The sequence below is a fragment of the Schistocerca piceifrons genome, chromosome 1 (assembly GCF_021461385.2).
Source record: "Schistocerca piceifrons isolate TAMUIC-IGC-003096 chromosome 1, iqSchPice1.1, whole genome shotgun sequence".
Taxonomy (NCBI): Eukaryota; Metazoa; Arthropoda; class Insecta; order Orthoptera; family Acrididae; genus Schistocerca; species Schistocerca piceifrons.
Window position 1 is genome coordinate 102141985 of NC_060138.1, and position 15577 is coordinate 102157561.

Sequence of the window (15577 nt, forward strand, 5' to 3'; positions counted from 1 at the left end):
TGCTGGAAGGAGGTTTTGCTTACCAGACTGCGCATCAGGCATAGCCCTTTCACACATAGCTCCCTCCTCTGGGGGGAGGATCCACCTTTCTGTGAAGTTTGTGGCGTGCCGCTTTCAGTTCAGCATATTGTGGCTACGTGTGTCCTGTATACTGATGATAAGGCAGCCCTTGGTCTTGCTGGACATTTGCCCACCGTCCTCGCAGATACTGATACCAGTGTTAACAAAGTGGTGAAATTTTGTGAACTATCAGGCCTCATTCCTAAACTGGTGGGGAAGGGCGGCAGACTTTAGTATGTTATAAAATGCTCTGCATGTGGGGACATCCTTTGCCCCCCCCCCCCCCCCCCCCCCTCTTCCTCCCCAATGAGATTTCCTGTTGATTTTTTGTCAGGGCACTGATGACAGTAATGTTGAGTGCCCCCTCAACCCAACTCATCATCATCATCATCATCATCATCATCACCACCATCATCATCCTGAAATGAGAGAACGACGTGTTGATGCTTGTGAAGAAATACTTGGCGCTTTGAACAAGAAGGTGATGGCTTCCTTGCAAGAATAGATACTGGGGACGAAACCTGGGTTCACTACCACCAACTGGAAATGAAGAGAGCGATCAAGGAATGGCGCCATTCCTCATCACCAAAACCAAAGAAGTTTCAAACAGAACCATCAGCAGGGAAGGTTATGCTGACACTCTTTTGGGACGAAAAGCAGTCATTTTGGAGCATTACAGGCCTAGAGGGACCACTGTCATCAGTGTATCATACACAGTTCTCCTGAAAAAGTCATCTGCAGCCTGCAATCAAATCAAAGTGACATGGATTGCTGTCAGCAGGTGTCCTTTTTCGACATAACAATGCAAGGCTCCACACTGCCCCGTACAACAGTTGCTACAATCACAGACCTGCATTTTGAGTGTCTTCCTCATTCACCATACTCACAAGACCTTGCCTCAAGTGATTTCCATATGTTTGGACCGCTCAAAGATGCAATGGGAGGAAAGAAGTTCCGTTCTGATGAAGAGGTATGTCACGCAGTGCACGAGTGGTTGCGCAGAAGACCAAAAGAATTTTTTTCGAAAGGAATTTATGCTCTTTGTAAGCATTGGAGGACTTGCTTTGAGTGTGGGGGGAGATTATGTTGAAAAGTGATAGAGCTTTGTACCACTTCTGCATAATAAATAATATTTTAAAAAATATTTAAGGTTTTCATTTGACTCACACTTGTAACAGCCCAGTGCCCTATTTATAGGACACTATTTTCAATTCAATATTTTTTTTTTAGTATGAGATTATTAGTTTCCATCAGGTATTGTATACAGCTGGTATTAATAGACTTTCAACATTCAAATACGTTGCTAAGTAATCTAATTTACTTCTCATAAGACTTCTGGCAAAAGAGAAAGCAGATCATGTGCACAGGAAAAAATTCACTAATGTTGATGTAAAGACATATAAACACAAACTAAGAAACTTAGTCTCCAAATAGACTGTAGTTGTAGCTGAAAGTTTGGAGGCAACAGTGAATGCAGACAAATTGTGCAGTGTTCATTGTTGCTTGTTCAACAGTGGAAAGGAATGGTCCTACAAGTAGGATGCTGGGTATTAATCGGTTAATATATTGAAGACCAGGATAATACTGAGTGATGAGATGTACTCCTAAGCTGTTTTTGGAGGTATCAGTAGTACCAAAACTGGATGTGATGGCCCAGGAAAGTTGCTTTTTGAACTAGGATGGTGGAGTAATTAATTACATCCAGTGAAGACTGAGGTGAGAATTTGAGGTGTATTGCTCTAGAGTTTGCATCTGAACAAATACATTTGCTTCTAATGCCAATGCTTTGTAGGATGAAACATTTGACATGTAAAGCATGGTAACTCTCAAAATGTAAGTACTGTCATTTGTTGGTAGGTTTAATGTGAACAGAAGTGTGTAGCTGCCCCTCAGTGAGGATGAGGTCAACATCAAGGAAAGTGGCACGGAACTCGGAATAGGACCCTATGAAATTTTATTGGGAGAGTGTGTTTAGAAATTCCAAAAATATTCCCAGGTCAGCCTTACCATAAGTCCATATGACAAAGCTGTCAGTATGTCTAAACTGAACCAAAAGCTGAACGATTATGGATCCCAGAAAAACTCCCTCAAAGTGACCCATTAAAAGGTTGTCATAGGAAGGAGTCATCCTAGTTTCCAAGGCCATGCCCCTGGTCTGTTTGTATGTCTGCCCCTCAAAAGTGAAGTAATTGTTGGTAAGTATAAAGCTGAGTAAGGTGAGGTAATTAGAATTGTTAAAAAGAAATATCATAGGAATATGAATGTGTAAGGGTACACGACCATTAAGAGCACTGCATTAGTTGAACACAAAAATAACAGAGCGACGTCTGTTTTTGCACCGAGCGGCATACTTGGCTGTTCAGCCAGAAGTTCATGCTTAAAGCATTCCAAGAAATCGCTAATTGCAAGTTGAGCCGGATCATTTAAAATGTAGCCGTCTTTTTCTCTAAGTATTTGACATTTTCAGGCTCTTCCCATAAACCTAATCTACACCCTTTTACTTCTTTCTGTAAGATTACGGTATCCTCAAAGTCCTTCGGAGTATGAGTAGCAATGAATAAATTTTTTGCAAAGGTTGAATTCTGTACATTACTACCTTTCATTCCCAATGGATGTTCTTTGTATATCAGCTTGATTGCTCTACAAAGCTTTGTCAGTACCACCACTCCCTTTAGCATGATGCTTTACAAGTAATGTTCCACCTCCCTACTTCCCTCCCCTTTATCTTTTCCAAATTTGCATTTGTCTTGTAATATTTATCTTTCACAGTGTATCCTGTTACAGTAGTGCAGCATGATGGAAGACAACTGAATAAGACTAGCATTGAGCCTGTTATACAGTGACAGTGTTTCTTGAAGCATGTTTCCTTTGATACTCTTGCTTGTTATGGTTGTGTATGCACAATTGCTTCTCGTGCAGTTTACGCGTTTAAGATTATGATCTGTCTACCTGAGCATATGGGCTCTTGATAAGCCATATTACTTTAATGACACACTTTTTAACCCCCTCTACTGTCCTTTTCAAATATTTAGTTAATGTTTTAATTCTGTTAATAATAGGTATTAGTGAAGTCACACGGGCTGCTCATTGCAGCTATATGCGTATAGGAAGCGCAGGAGTGCCACCTGCCAGAGCTGACTTCAGGCTAGTGCCTCTTCTCTTCAGCTAGACAGCAAGTCACTAGCTCTGAACAGGACATATTTACGCTCTATGGATCCGATGCCACATTTTGTATTTAAAATAAGTTTGAAACATCAGTGGCATACTGTATGTTGTTGTATCCAGCTTCAAATATGTGATGATTTAACAAGTTTTAAGATTAAGTCCTACAGTAGATGGCTACTACTTGTATTCACTGATGAATTTGATCGAGAGCAGATTGTGATGGCTCAGAGGCTCGGCACAAGAATTTTGGAAACTGCACAACTTGGCAGGTGTTCGAGGAGTGCTACGGGGAGTGTCTTCAACGTGTGGTGAAACCACAACCAGATGTCGTAGGGTTGGGCAGCCATCCCCACTCTCCAGTACAGATATAGGACATTGTAGGCTGGGCAGACTGGTAAAAGAGGACAGGCAGTAAACTGTGGCAGAACTAACATCAGAGTTTAATGCTGGGCGGAGTACAAGTGTGCCTGAACACAAGAGTGCACAGAAAACTACTAACAGTGGGTATCTGCAAACAACGGCCCATGCATGTGCCAATGTTAACACCACAATATTGGCAACTGCGACTGAAATGGGCATGTGACTGTCAGCCCTGGATGTTAGCACAGTGGCCGAGCATTGTATGGTCTGGTGAATACTGATACCTTTTTCATAGTGCTGATGGGAGGGTATGAATCCATCGTCTTCCGAGGGAACTGCTGCTTCACTCTTCTACTGCGGTATAGAGACAAGCTGGTAGCGGCTGCATTATACTCTGGGGAACATTCACATGGGCATCCGTGGTTCCAGTGCAGCTTGTGCAAAGTACCATGATGGGCAAGGTTTATTGTACACTGCTTACAGACCATGTACACCCCTTCATGACGATAATGTTTTCCAAATTCAGTGGCATTTTGCAGCAAGATAATACAGCATCTCGTAAGGCTAGGAGTGTGATGGAGTGGGTAGAGGAACACAGTAGCAAGTTCCAGTTGATGTGCAACCCCCCCCCCCCCCCCCCCAACTCTAGATCTGAACGTGATTGAACCTATCTGAGGAACAATTGAATGTGGTGTCAGAGCTTATCATCCCCCGCCCCAAAATTTACAGGAATTAAGTGACCTTTGTGTGCAAATGTGGTACCAGTGACCTACCAAGGCCTCATTGCTTTCATGCTGTGATGTGTCGCTGAAGTTCTGTGCTAAAGGTGGACATTCCAGCTATTGGGTGAGTGGTCACAATGTTCTGGCCGATCATTGTATAATGTATTTTAAATGGTGATTAAGTGGAAGACACCTACTAGACAGTCAGTGACTCCTTCATTGGACAGAGATAATGTGATTTTACATGATTACACTTCACTAAAAATTTTTTGTGAGCATTTTCTGTAATTTTGCTTATGTAGTGTTATTTCTTTTTTCCACACGCAATCTTGTGATCTTGTTAATTGGTTCAATATTTTATGAAGACGGTTTTAAAACTGTCGAAGAAACCTGTATTTTGCAACTAGTTCGCTGTTATTTCTAATCCATTCAAACTATTATTATTATTATTATTATTATTATTATTATTATTATCATCAACATCATCATCATCATCATCATCATTATTAATAAGATAGCCTTCTTCCCCACAGCTCTGCCTGTGTATGTGTTGTACACATATATTGAACACACCACCTCCTTCCCCCCTCTGTCCACCTTTTCCTCCCACTTCTGTCTGTCTATTTTCACCTTCCCGCTCTCTTTGTCCATTTCCTACTCCCTTCCCTCTGACCCTATCCTCTCCTGCTCTCTTTCCATTTCCACCAGCCCACAGGACCACAGTCTTCTTGTAAAAGAGCTTTACCGACAATGCACAATCCATCATGGAGGCAGTCCTGTTGGGTGCCTTGGGATGGAAACTGAGGTACAACTGTGTGCTGTGTGTCTGATACTGTGCACATTCTGACACTTACAGCATCATCTATTGGTCAGATTTTTGTCCCCCCCCCCCCCCCCCTCCCCCTTGGTGTTTGCTCTGAGTCAGTAATGTGCTGTTCATCTCTGAACTATAAACAAGCTATTGTCCGCATCACATTGGAGGGTGGCCCAGTTTTCAGCCATTCTGTGCATCCCCCTCCACTAGCCACTGGCAGCCAATAAAATTCATTCTCTTTCCAAGCGGCCACCAACAATTACAGCTAGACAGCGAGAATCTTGCTCCTACATGCTGCACTGTTGCTGTACTTTGCGATAACCGAATTATTCAGTCAACAGTCAGTCTCCTTGCAACCCCCCCCCCCCCCCCCTCTCCCTCCCCCCTGCCGCCTCTCCCGGAATAGGTGTGAATGTGTATCCATAAATGTTTAAGTGCGATTAAAAATAACGCCAGCTGACAGCACTAAATGTAAAGTGCTTCACAAGCAGACAAGGGGGGATTATTTACTGCATTTATAGCTTTTTCAAACGTGAATTTGAAAGCAGGTCTCCTACTGCAGACATTTGAAGATACGGAACATACTCTAGAAGCATGTGGTGTCGGCTAGAGAATTGTAAAGAGAATCGTAAACAAAAGTGTCAGAGCTGTAGGAACAGTAGGAAAAGTTGGTTTCTTGTCGCCTGGAAAGCATCAGAATCGCAAGGAACCTCTAACACAAAAGTAACGATGTTTTAAAGTGCTCCATGTAAATGATGAATGCCCAACACAAACATATTACAGTTACGCTGGAGAAAATTAGCTGCAATGGTAAGTGCTTTGTCAATGTAAAGAATTTTAAAAGGCGTTGGTTCCTGATAGGCAAATAAGAGTGTCTTTAGTTCAAAGAAGTGTCATAGGTGCAGCATGAACTACATCCCATATAAAGATTCACAATATAAGAGAAGGGGGTAGTTCAACAGTCTATTACCTTGATGAAATATGGGTCAGTTACAATCATTCCAGGAAGATCTGCTGGAAAATGAGTGATGGTACTGGCGGTTTTAAAGTTTTCATAGGAATATATTCTCAGATAATTATTCGGCGTTCTTGCTATTCTTCTGCTTTGGTTTCTGAAAGTAAACTTGTATAAGGGTTGGAACTTTAATAGTGGCAACTATTTATTTACAGCTCGTACAAAATAGATACGTGTTTCAAAGTTCGAGTGACCTTCAAAGTAGTCACCAGCATTGTGTATAACCAGATGCCAGTGATGTGGAAGTCGAAAGATACTTTCAGCTGTGCCAGTTCTGTTGACAATTTGAGCGGCGTGGTCTATTGCCCGACGAATTTGTAGCAGTTCTGAAGCAAATGCCATGAAGTGTTTCTTTCAGTTTAGAAATTAAGTTGAACACACGAGAGCTTAAGTCAGGGGAGTGCAGTATGTGGTATAGCACTTAGCAGCCCCAGTTGAGTATTCAGTCTGATGCGCCATACACGGAAGATGTGCTGTCTTGTAAGTTAGCTTTGACATGGAGACATAGTCCTAGTATTTATAGGTATATTCATTGGGGTGCATTTAAGTGACACCAATTAACATTTGTTCTAATACTGTTGGCTTGTTTTTAGTTTAGAAATATTGTTTTATTTAAATTTTCAAATTCACCTGAGGATAAGGCTGAGTGTGTGAAACCTGGTCATGCAAAGACTTCAGTCAATAAATAACTAGCAACTTTAGCAGATGATTTCATCACGAACATTTTCAGTTTAACTACTTTGCAAAAAACAGCCCACTTAAGGTCCAGTGGGATGTAGAACTCCCTTATAATTTTTCAAAAACGAAAATGCTGCGCCATCTTTTGATTAGTCATCTTCGTTTGTATTTTTGTTGAAAGGAGTTTCTACATTCAACAGTGGGTCTCAAAAAATAGGGTGAATGAAATTTATTATGAAAAAGATAAAGGATGCAGAAGAAGAAGAAGAAGAAGAAGAAGAAGAAGCTGCAAAAGAGTCTGAGGTTGAAAAAATGAGACAGTAAAAATTAATGTGTTTTTCATGTTTTCGTGGCATGAGAAATCATTTACAGTCATTCATGTGACAAAAACTCTTGTAGAAGATTCAGCTCGTCTGTCATTCATTTACCATATTGAGCAATTTATCAGCAAGTTGGGTCACTTTAAATGTTTATTTTTCACATACATGTGTTAGAACTTTTCATATTTTTAAAAATATCGAGAATACGATAAATCAATGTTTAAAAAGTATCTTATGGTCTCTTGGTATATCGGCAAAAATATTGACGTACCTTCCTGTAAAAATATCGGTTACACATTGTAAATATACTGTTGGTTTTAGAGCTGTATATTTAAGTACTGATTAATTATTAGATGTTCCGTAAATTAAACAGCCTGCCTATCCCCTTTACAGCAAGAATTGAAAGGAAAACAATGCCCACTCAAGCTTGGCAATAACTAGTTTCCCAACAATGGTAACTGCTTGTAAGTGACACAATAAAAAGTATCTGTTGGATCCATCATTTGGTTTTGTCGCATATTGGACTTGTCCACAACATTTCATATTGACTTCCCTTTATCCCCCCCCCCCCCCCCCCCCCACTTCTGCAAACGCCTGTGACCTAAGCTGAACATTGCAGTTTCTGTTGGAAGCGCCAATTAAGTCAGCATTTACCTTCACACAACTCTACCCACCCCAATGACCAATCTTGTCATTTAGGTATTTGTTCATAATTTTCAGAAACTGTTTTTGAAGAATGTCAATGGCAAGAAATAGCACACTAGGTGCATTAAAAATTATTTTTTAATGCAACTGGTGTGCTGTTTCGTCACATTGATTGGAAATCTTGTTATTCGACACACACACACACACACACACACACACACCCACCCCCACACCCCCCTGCCGCGTGCCCACCATGCCGTCGAAGTTCTTCTTTTGTTCCACATATACTTGGTTCACACAGAGAAAAATATCGGATGTGATGAAAGCTCGAAAAGTAGTAAGACTCCTTCACATGGTGAAAGTAAAATTACGTCCTAATACAATTTCATATATTTTGTGAAAATTGTGAGAAAAGTATAATATAAAATAAAAATATCAGCACTCGATATTGCTGTTTTGGTATCGATATATTGGGGGGGGGGGGGGGGGGGGGGGAATCTGTCACCCATATATGTCGATAATTTTTGGAAAAAATATCAGTATATACTAACGGCCCTAGTATGGGTAGTAATGAGACCATGAGATTTAGACCTATTTTCATTTGAACTAGTTGGTATAGCCCAGTGAGATCTATTCCCACAGGCTAGTCACATTTATGTATGGTAAACATTAAATGAGCTGTCAATAGGCACTTAAACCCGACTGAGATTATCAGCAGTTTTCGGATGAATACTTGTTCAGAGCTAAGTAGAATATGCATGCATGTGCATGGTTACACTGTCCCAGTTGACAGTGTAGCTGTGCAGTTGTTCATATGTGTTTTCTATTAGCTCTGAAGGAGGACTCGCCTGAAATTTTGCAAAATCCTCAAACTTGTTTATGTACACATTGGTGACTCTCAACACCTTACTTCTACAGTAAGTTGTTACCTTTCTTCTTCCTGTTATTTTTTATTCCACCAATGGCTTTATTGTAAACTTCTCACGTGCGGTAACATTGCACTGATACAGATCTTTATTTCTTTCTAAACAAGAATACCTTTCAAGATAGTGCTAGCTTTATTAGTTAATTAGTTGTATGTTCCATGGGTCATACTTGTGAACTCTTGTCATATTGTGAAGTGTTCAACTTTGCAGTTGTAGTACTCCTTCTCTGCAAAAATGTGGCAACATGCTGACTGTATACATCAGGGGTGGGCAAACGTTGCACGTGGCTCATGAGCGCACAGCGCTGCACGTGTGCTGTTCGCGTGCAATCGTCGGCCGGGGCAGTGGCGACAGCCGGCAGGTTGCGGCAGTGTAGTGCCGGGCTAAGCTGCAGACGTTGATGTGAAGCGACCACTACGTAGTGAACATTGCCTTTCAAGAACTGGAAAATGCAGAGTGAAACAAGGAAACGGAGAAGTGGAGATTTGCTGTCTTTTAAAAAGTAATGGGAGAATCATTTTTTATTTGTGCAAAAACGTGAAAATTCGAAATGTTTAATATGTGGCAGTATTCTCGCTGGTCAGCGGAAGTTTAGTATTGAAGGCCGTTATAATAAATTTCACAAGGGTGAGTACAATTTATTGTCGGATTCTGAGCGGATGGGGAAATTGACTGAGCTTAAGAAGAGCGATCTGACGATACTAGATGCTGTTTTCATGAGAGATCTGCGACTTTCTTTCATCATGTCTCTCATCTAACTGATTTAACATTTTATGGAGCACTGTTTTCAATTTTTCAGGACGACAACAATGATAACCCAGCGGTACGTGCAAGCTATAAGATTGCGCTTAATATAGCGAGAGATGGAAAATCATTTGCTAAATTAATAAGTATCTGTTAAGAGCAAACATCAGTGATGAAAATTTATGTAACTGTTTGTGTTTGCCTGTATGTTGAACTTTTGTTCCAGATATTAAACATATTGTAAACTCCACCTGTGATAATTAAATAAAACGTATCGTAAGTAATATGTACTCTTTCAAACCATGATTTCTTTCAAGCACTCCCACTAATCTTATTCCTTCATTGAATAAAGCAAGCTAGGAAACAAAACGCATTACACAGAAAGGAGCGGACAGATGGTGTGGTGGGGAGGGGAGATAAGCAGGTGGCCAGCTTGCCCCTGTGTGCACGCAGAACACCTGTTCACTGCACGCGTGCAAGTGCACCGCACACGTGCAGGATTCCTGCCCGCCCCTAGTATACATGATTTCATAATATACTTTTTGATTGTTATTACTACTATATATACAGTGCTTTATAATTTAAGTTAATTTCATTCTCTCTTATATTCCTGTACCTCTGTGCCATACTGAGATCAAGTTACAGATAGTGGAAATCATTTCTTCTTTTAGCATTATATTTGTGAATGTTGCTGTTTCCAGACTGGTTAATTATTGACAAACTTCATAGAATAGTGAATATGCTGTGAGGCCGTTAGCAGAATGTCCAGTTGCTTAGAGCAGATGTGGGCAACCTCTGGTACCCACAGACTTGACTCACATACTTGAAACCATTCTTATCATTACTACACACTTCAATGCAACAAACACTTATTTCGTCAATGACGAGTTACTCTAGAATATGATTCCATAGAACATTACTGAATGAATGAATGAATGAAAGAAGGAAAATTAAGTCAACTTTCTGATACTTTCATCTACTAAATCTGTTATAACTAATGCAAAAGTTCCAGATTCTAGACATCGAAGATGATCTGTTTTGTGTAACTTCCAGTTAAAATTCTCACCAATATAAAAACCTACAAATTTTTAATATTATGTTTTATTTATTGGTTTTCTGTCGTGCATTATTTCTAATGATGTAGTCAGGCCTTCAGCAGTACTAAATTGCAGGCATGGTTAGACAAATTTTGTGAAACTTGATACCTCTGTTTCTTGAAAATAACGAAATGCATTGTAATGTTATGGATAAAATAATGCATTTTAACATTGTGTGCAATAGAATTATATTTAATATTTTAAAAAATTGATTAATTTTCTGTTCTGTTTGTGAATAGGTTTCTGCCTTCAGCACGTGGGAAAAGGAACTACACAAGATAGTTTTTGACCCACGCTACCTATTGTTGACATCAAAAGAAAGGAAACAAGTGTTTGAAAAATATGTGAAGGAACGAGCAGAAGAAGAACGCCGCGAAAAGCGCAACAAAATGAAGGAACGCAAGGATGAGTTTCGCAAGCTTATGGAAGAAGCCAATCTGCATGGCAAGTGAGTAATTGTTTCACGGTAATGGTTAAATCACTTCGATTCTAAAAGTAATCTTCACAGATTTCAGGTTGGTGTAATTTGTTTGCATCATCCAAGGAAAGTTTGTTACAAATTGTGTGACGAGGTAGAGAAAAGGCAGGTTTGAGAAACAAACAGTAACTGGAACAGAGTTGAATAAGAACCATTGTGGAACTAAATTGATTTGAAGAGATGTCTTCACAAATCAATTGGAAATTTGAACCGGATTGGGGCTCAGTATTCAATTTCCTGCTTATCATGGGCAGTCTCCTTAACTGCTTTAGCTGTCCATGTATGCCTCCTGGACCGATTCATACCTCAGCATGTCCTCATTCCCAAATCCTATACTCGCACACTTGCTGTGATTCTCACATAGTGAGAGAATTATTATTACTGTTGCGGACTGTACGGGCACGTAATAAAATGTTTCATTGTCAGTATAATACTACGGAATGTCCTTTTCAGTGACTCAGTGGTCACAACATCAAGCTGAGCAGATAACTTGAGGGTGGTTTGAAAAGTTCTCAGAATTGAGTAGAGAAAAAGTACTTAAATCACTGAAACTTCTTTATTTGTAGCCTCCTTGTAAGTTAATGCACTTGGTCCAGCGATGTTCCTGTGCCTTGATTCCATCTTGAAAAAATGTTCCTTAAGGCCTGCAAAATGCTTGTCAACTCCGGGTATCAACTCTTCGTTTGAAGTGAATCTTCGTCCACCAAGAAAAATTTTCAGTTTTGGGAAGCCATATCAGGTGAATAAGCCAGGTGTGGCCACAATTCATACCTTAGTTAGTGTAATTTTGCCATGGTGCTGGCACTCCTTCAGTTAAAAATTGATACACCCTTTCAGATGACATCTGGCAAGTGTGAGGAATTTCACACACTTCCAATTGGCGATCCTCCATGACCATTCTGTGCACATTTGCTGTGATTTCTGGAGTAGTGACACACCTTGGCTGACCACTGCACATATCATCTAAGCTCTCCTGACCAAATTTGTGTGTAATCCAGAAATTGGCATGACAGTTCTTTGCTTTCATACCTTTCTTTACAAAGTGCTTAATGACTGCTCGAATCTCGATTTTGTTTTCCATCTTCGCAAATCACTACGTGAGAACAACAGAGCCTTGTCACCGCCACAGCTCTCTTCCAAGAACATTGACGTGGCATGTGTTTACAGGCAACACTCCAATGAAGATCACATGAACAAATCGTTGTGCTGGCGCTGACCTCTCTTGGTGATTCCAAAAATATTTCAAACCAACCTTGTAATTAATTGAAGAAAATGTACTTTCACAAATGCGTGTTGATCTGAAGAGAGATTTTAATTTTAAGAGCAAAGTGCGAGTTTTTTGTAACTATCTCATAGCATGAATTCAAAAATTACTGGATATCTTCCTATTCTGGATAGCGTTAATGTATCAGTTTGTGAACTGACACTTGTTGAAGATCTCTTCCAAGACCAATTTTCATTGGCTTATTTAAGAAAATGATATCTGGCTCTTATAAATTTCAAATCTTTAAAACAACTAGGAAGCTCATTGGAGACTTCCATTAATAATGAAAGGAAATGTTGAAAATTTTCCTTCCGTGTATTTTTCTTTCAATTGACAGCAACTTTGGAAATGACACAAATTTTCGTCGTATAGTTAACTTACACAGGAATCCATCAATATCCATAAACATACCAGGTACAGTGTTTATTCTGATAATGAAGTTAGTTATTCAGTGTCTTCCAGAAATTGTTTAAATTCTTGATTAGATACTGATATATTTCTGCCTGTATTATATTCATAATTTTCATAACATCTTTCATTGCGGACAACATCCTGACACTTGTTCCACATAGTGCTTTGTGATTAATAATGCAAGGAAAAGTTAAACAATTCATTCACTTTTTTCTTAGTTGACTAATGAAGCCATTTTTGCTACCAACCATAGCTAGTGTACTATTGTTACAAATTGCTTGGCATTAAAAACTGTTTGATCAACACACTTCTCAACTGCATTAAAAATATCCAAACCTATTGTTCTGAACATTGGAACTATGTACTGGTAAGTAGCCCATTATTAAGTTTTTAGTCGACTAATATCGGTTTGGTAAGTACCCCCTCATCCACACACACAGAATAATACCAACAGTTCACAATTAAATTGTTTATGCTATGTTGATCAAGAATTCAACTTTTTGTAGTATTACGTTACATAACAGCAGTTTTATATTATTGTTGTAACCAATGCTTTTGATGTTTATATTGCACTTACTCTCACAAGTACTGCCGCTGACCTTTTGGTAATATTAAGTATACCTCATATGATGCAGTTAACCCCTTTTATTTAAGACATTATGGTTCAGGCAACTCTTGTATTGCCCTTCTTCTTCTTTTTTAAACTTAACAACTAAAGCACAGCGTTTGTCTTGAGAGTTTTTCATGAGAATTGTGAAAAAGAGGGGGGGGGGGGGGGGGGGCGAGAAAAAGGAGAAAAAAAAAACTTACTATCCTACTCCTCATAGAAAGCATAGTTTACAGTATTAATTATCTTTGACATTTTTGAGAATCAAAACCATAATAATAGACACAGTAATAACCAAATGACAACTGAGTAATAACACAATATGAAACAGAGTAATTCTGAACGGAACACAAGGTGCAAGAGGCCTATCAAGACAAATGTGCTTCTTCGGAGTTGGCAAGCAAGCGAAGGTGCAACATCCTATGTGTTGAGGAAGTAGTTGAAGATACGCTGCCTGTAGTAGGAGAGTTGTTGCTCCTCTTGATTGCTGCTAACCAAACGAAGGATGCAGCAAAGCTGTGATGACACAGTGTGAGCAGGATTGGGAGTGGAATAGTGCTCATTGGAGGGGTGGATGGCTCACAACCTCACTTTGCCAGGTGTGCTCAGTAGTATAAGGATTGTAGAAAAAATGTCATATCTTTTCAATTAAATCATAAAGAGAGAAGAAAATGTATACTTATATTTTGAATATATACTTACATTTTTTCTACAAAAAACATCGTTTGCTATTGCGTTGTACCGGGTGATCAAAAAGCCAGTATAAATTTGAAATCTTAATAAACCACAGAATAATGTAGATAGAGGGGTAAAAATTGACACACATGGTTGGAATGACGTGGGGTTTTGTTAGAACCACCGCATATTGCTAGACGCGTGAAAGATCTCTTGCACGTGTCGTTTGGTGATCCGTGTGCTCAGCCGCCACTTTTGTCATGCTTGGCCTCCCAGGTCCCCAGACCTCAGTCCGTGCAATTATTTGCTTTGGGGTTACCTGAAGTCGCAAGTGTATTGTGATCGACCGACATCTCTAGGGATGCTGAAAGACAACATCCGACGCCAATGCCTCACCATAACTCCGGACATGCTTTACGGTGCTGTTCACAACATTATTCCTCGACTACAGCTATTGTTGAGGAATGATAGTGGACATATTGAGCATTTCCTGTAAAGATCATCATCTTTGCTTTGTCTTACTTTGTTATGCTAATTATCGCTATTCTGATCAGATGAAGCGCCATCTGTCGGACATTTTATGAACGTTTGTATTTTTTCGGTTCTAATAAAACACCATGTCATTCCAAGCACATGTGTCAATTTGTACTTCTCTATCTACATTATTCCGTGATTTATTCAGTTTTCAGATTATACTGACTTTTTGATCACCTGGTATATCGCATAGAGGGAAAGATAGAACTCCTGCCTTGCCGCCCCCCCCCCCCCTCCCCCCCCACCCACCCCTACCCCTCCACCCCCCACCCCCAAAAAAAACCTCTCAAACATGGGCTATCACAAGGAAATAAAATTAATGGAGTTTTTGTTCCTTTATTTCTTTTGTTTTTGTAACAAATAATAATTCTTGGATGTGTAATAAATGACTGAAATTTCAAGGGTCATGAATAATAGTTTTGACCAGCTGAAATTTATGTTTAAAGTTATAAAAGAAACAGGCCAAACCAATAGTATTTAAAAACATGTATATAGCTTAGGGTTTTTTCTTCTTTTTATTCCAGCACTACATATAGTAGATGTAATTTGTAAAGTAACATTTTTTCTGAATAAAGAATTTACACCTGAAAATTGGTTCTTTTAGTTGATGTCGTGGAATTTTTAATAACAGGTAGCACATGATGAACGGGAACTGGTAAAATATCCTTTCATTTGGACCAATGAAATGATGGTATAGGTCCTGAGGGATGCATAAATTGTACAATAACATGTTGTTTTCTGTTCAATAATTAAGTCAGATTACCACAGATTGGAGTATTTACAAGATACATATCTTGAAGGAAACACATATTATCCTTTCTGAAAAGATGCCAGTCCTTCCTTAAATTATGTTACAGTGTTTGGTCCGTATCTTTACTGATCTGACTTGCTTCCAAGTTCCGTAAACTATCTAATAGCTCAAAGTTCCAGGAACTTCAGGTTCCACTAGGTAACTTTAAGTAATGCAGGGTCAGAATGTATCTGATGTACAAACTCTTCAGAAATAAAATAAAACTTATCTTTTGGAGATAATGGTACAAAACTGATACAAATCTGATGCAG

The 15577-nt window shown here is 39.4% G+C and overlaps 1 protein-coding gene across 1 annotated transcript in view; it reads left to right on the plus strand.

Moving 5' to 3' along the window:
• Positions 1-15577, plus strand: part of LOC124714903 (transcription elongation regulator 1) — a 255985-nt gene that overhangs the window by 136679 nt on the left and 103729 nt on the right. The window contains exon 12 of the mRNA XM_047243059.1: positions 10786-10994. Within this exon, the coding sequence (XP_047099015.1) occupies positions 10786-10994 (209 nt within the window). The remainder of the gene's footprint in view (positions 1-10785; positions 10995-15577) is intronic.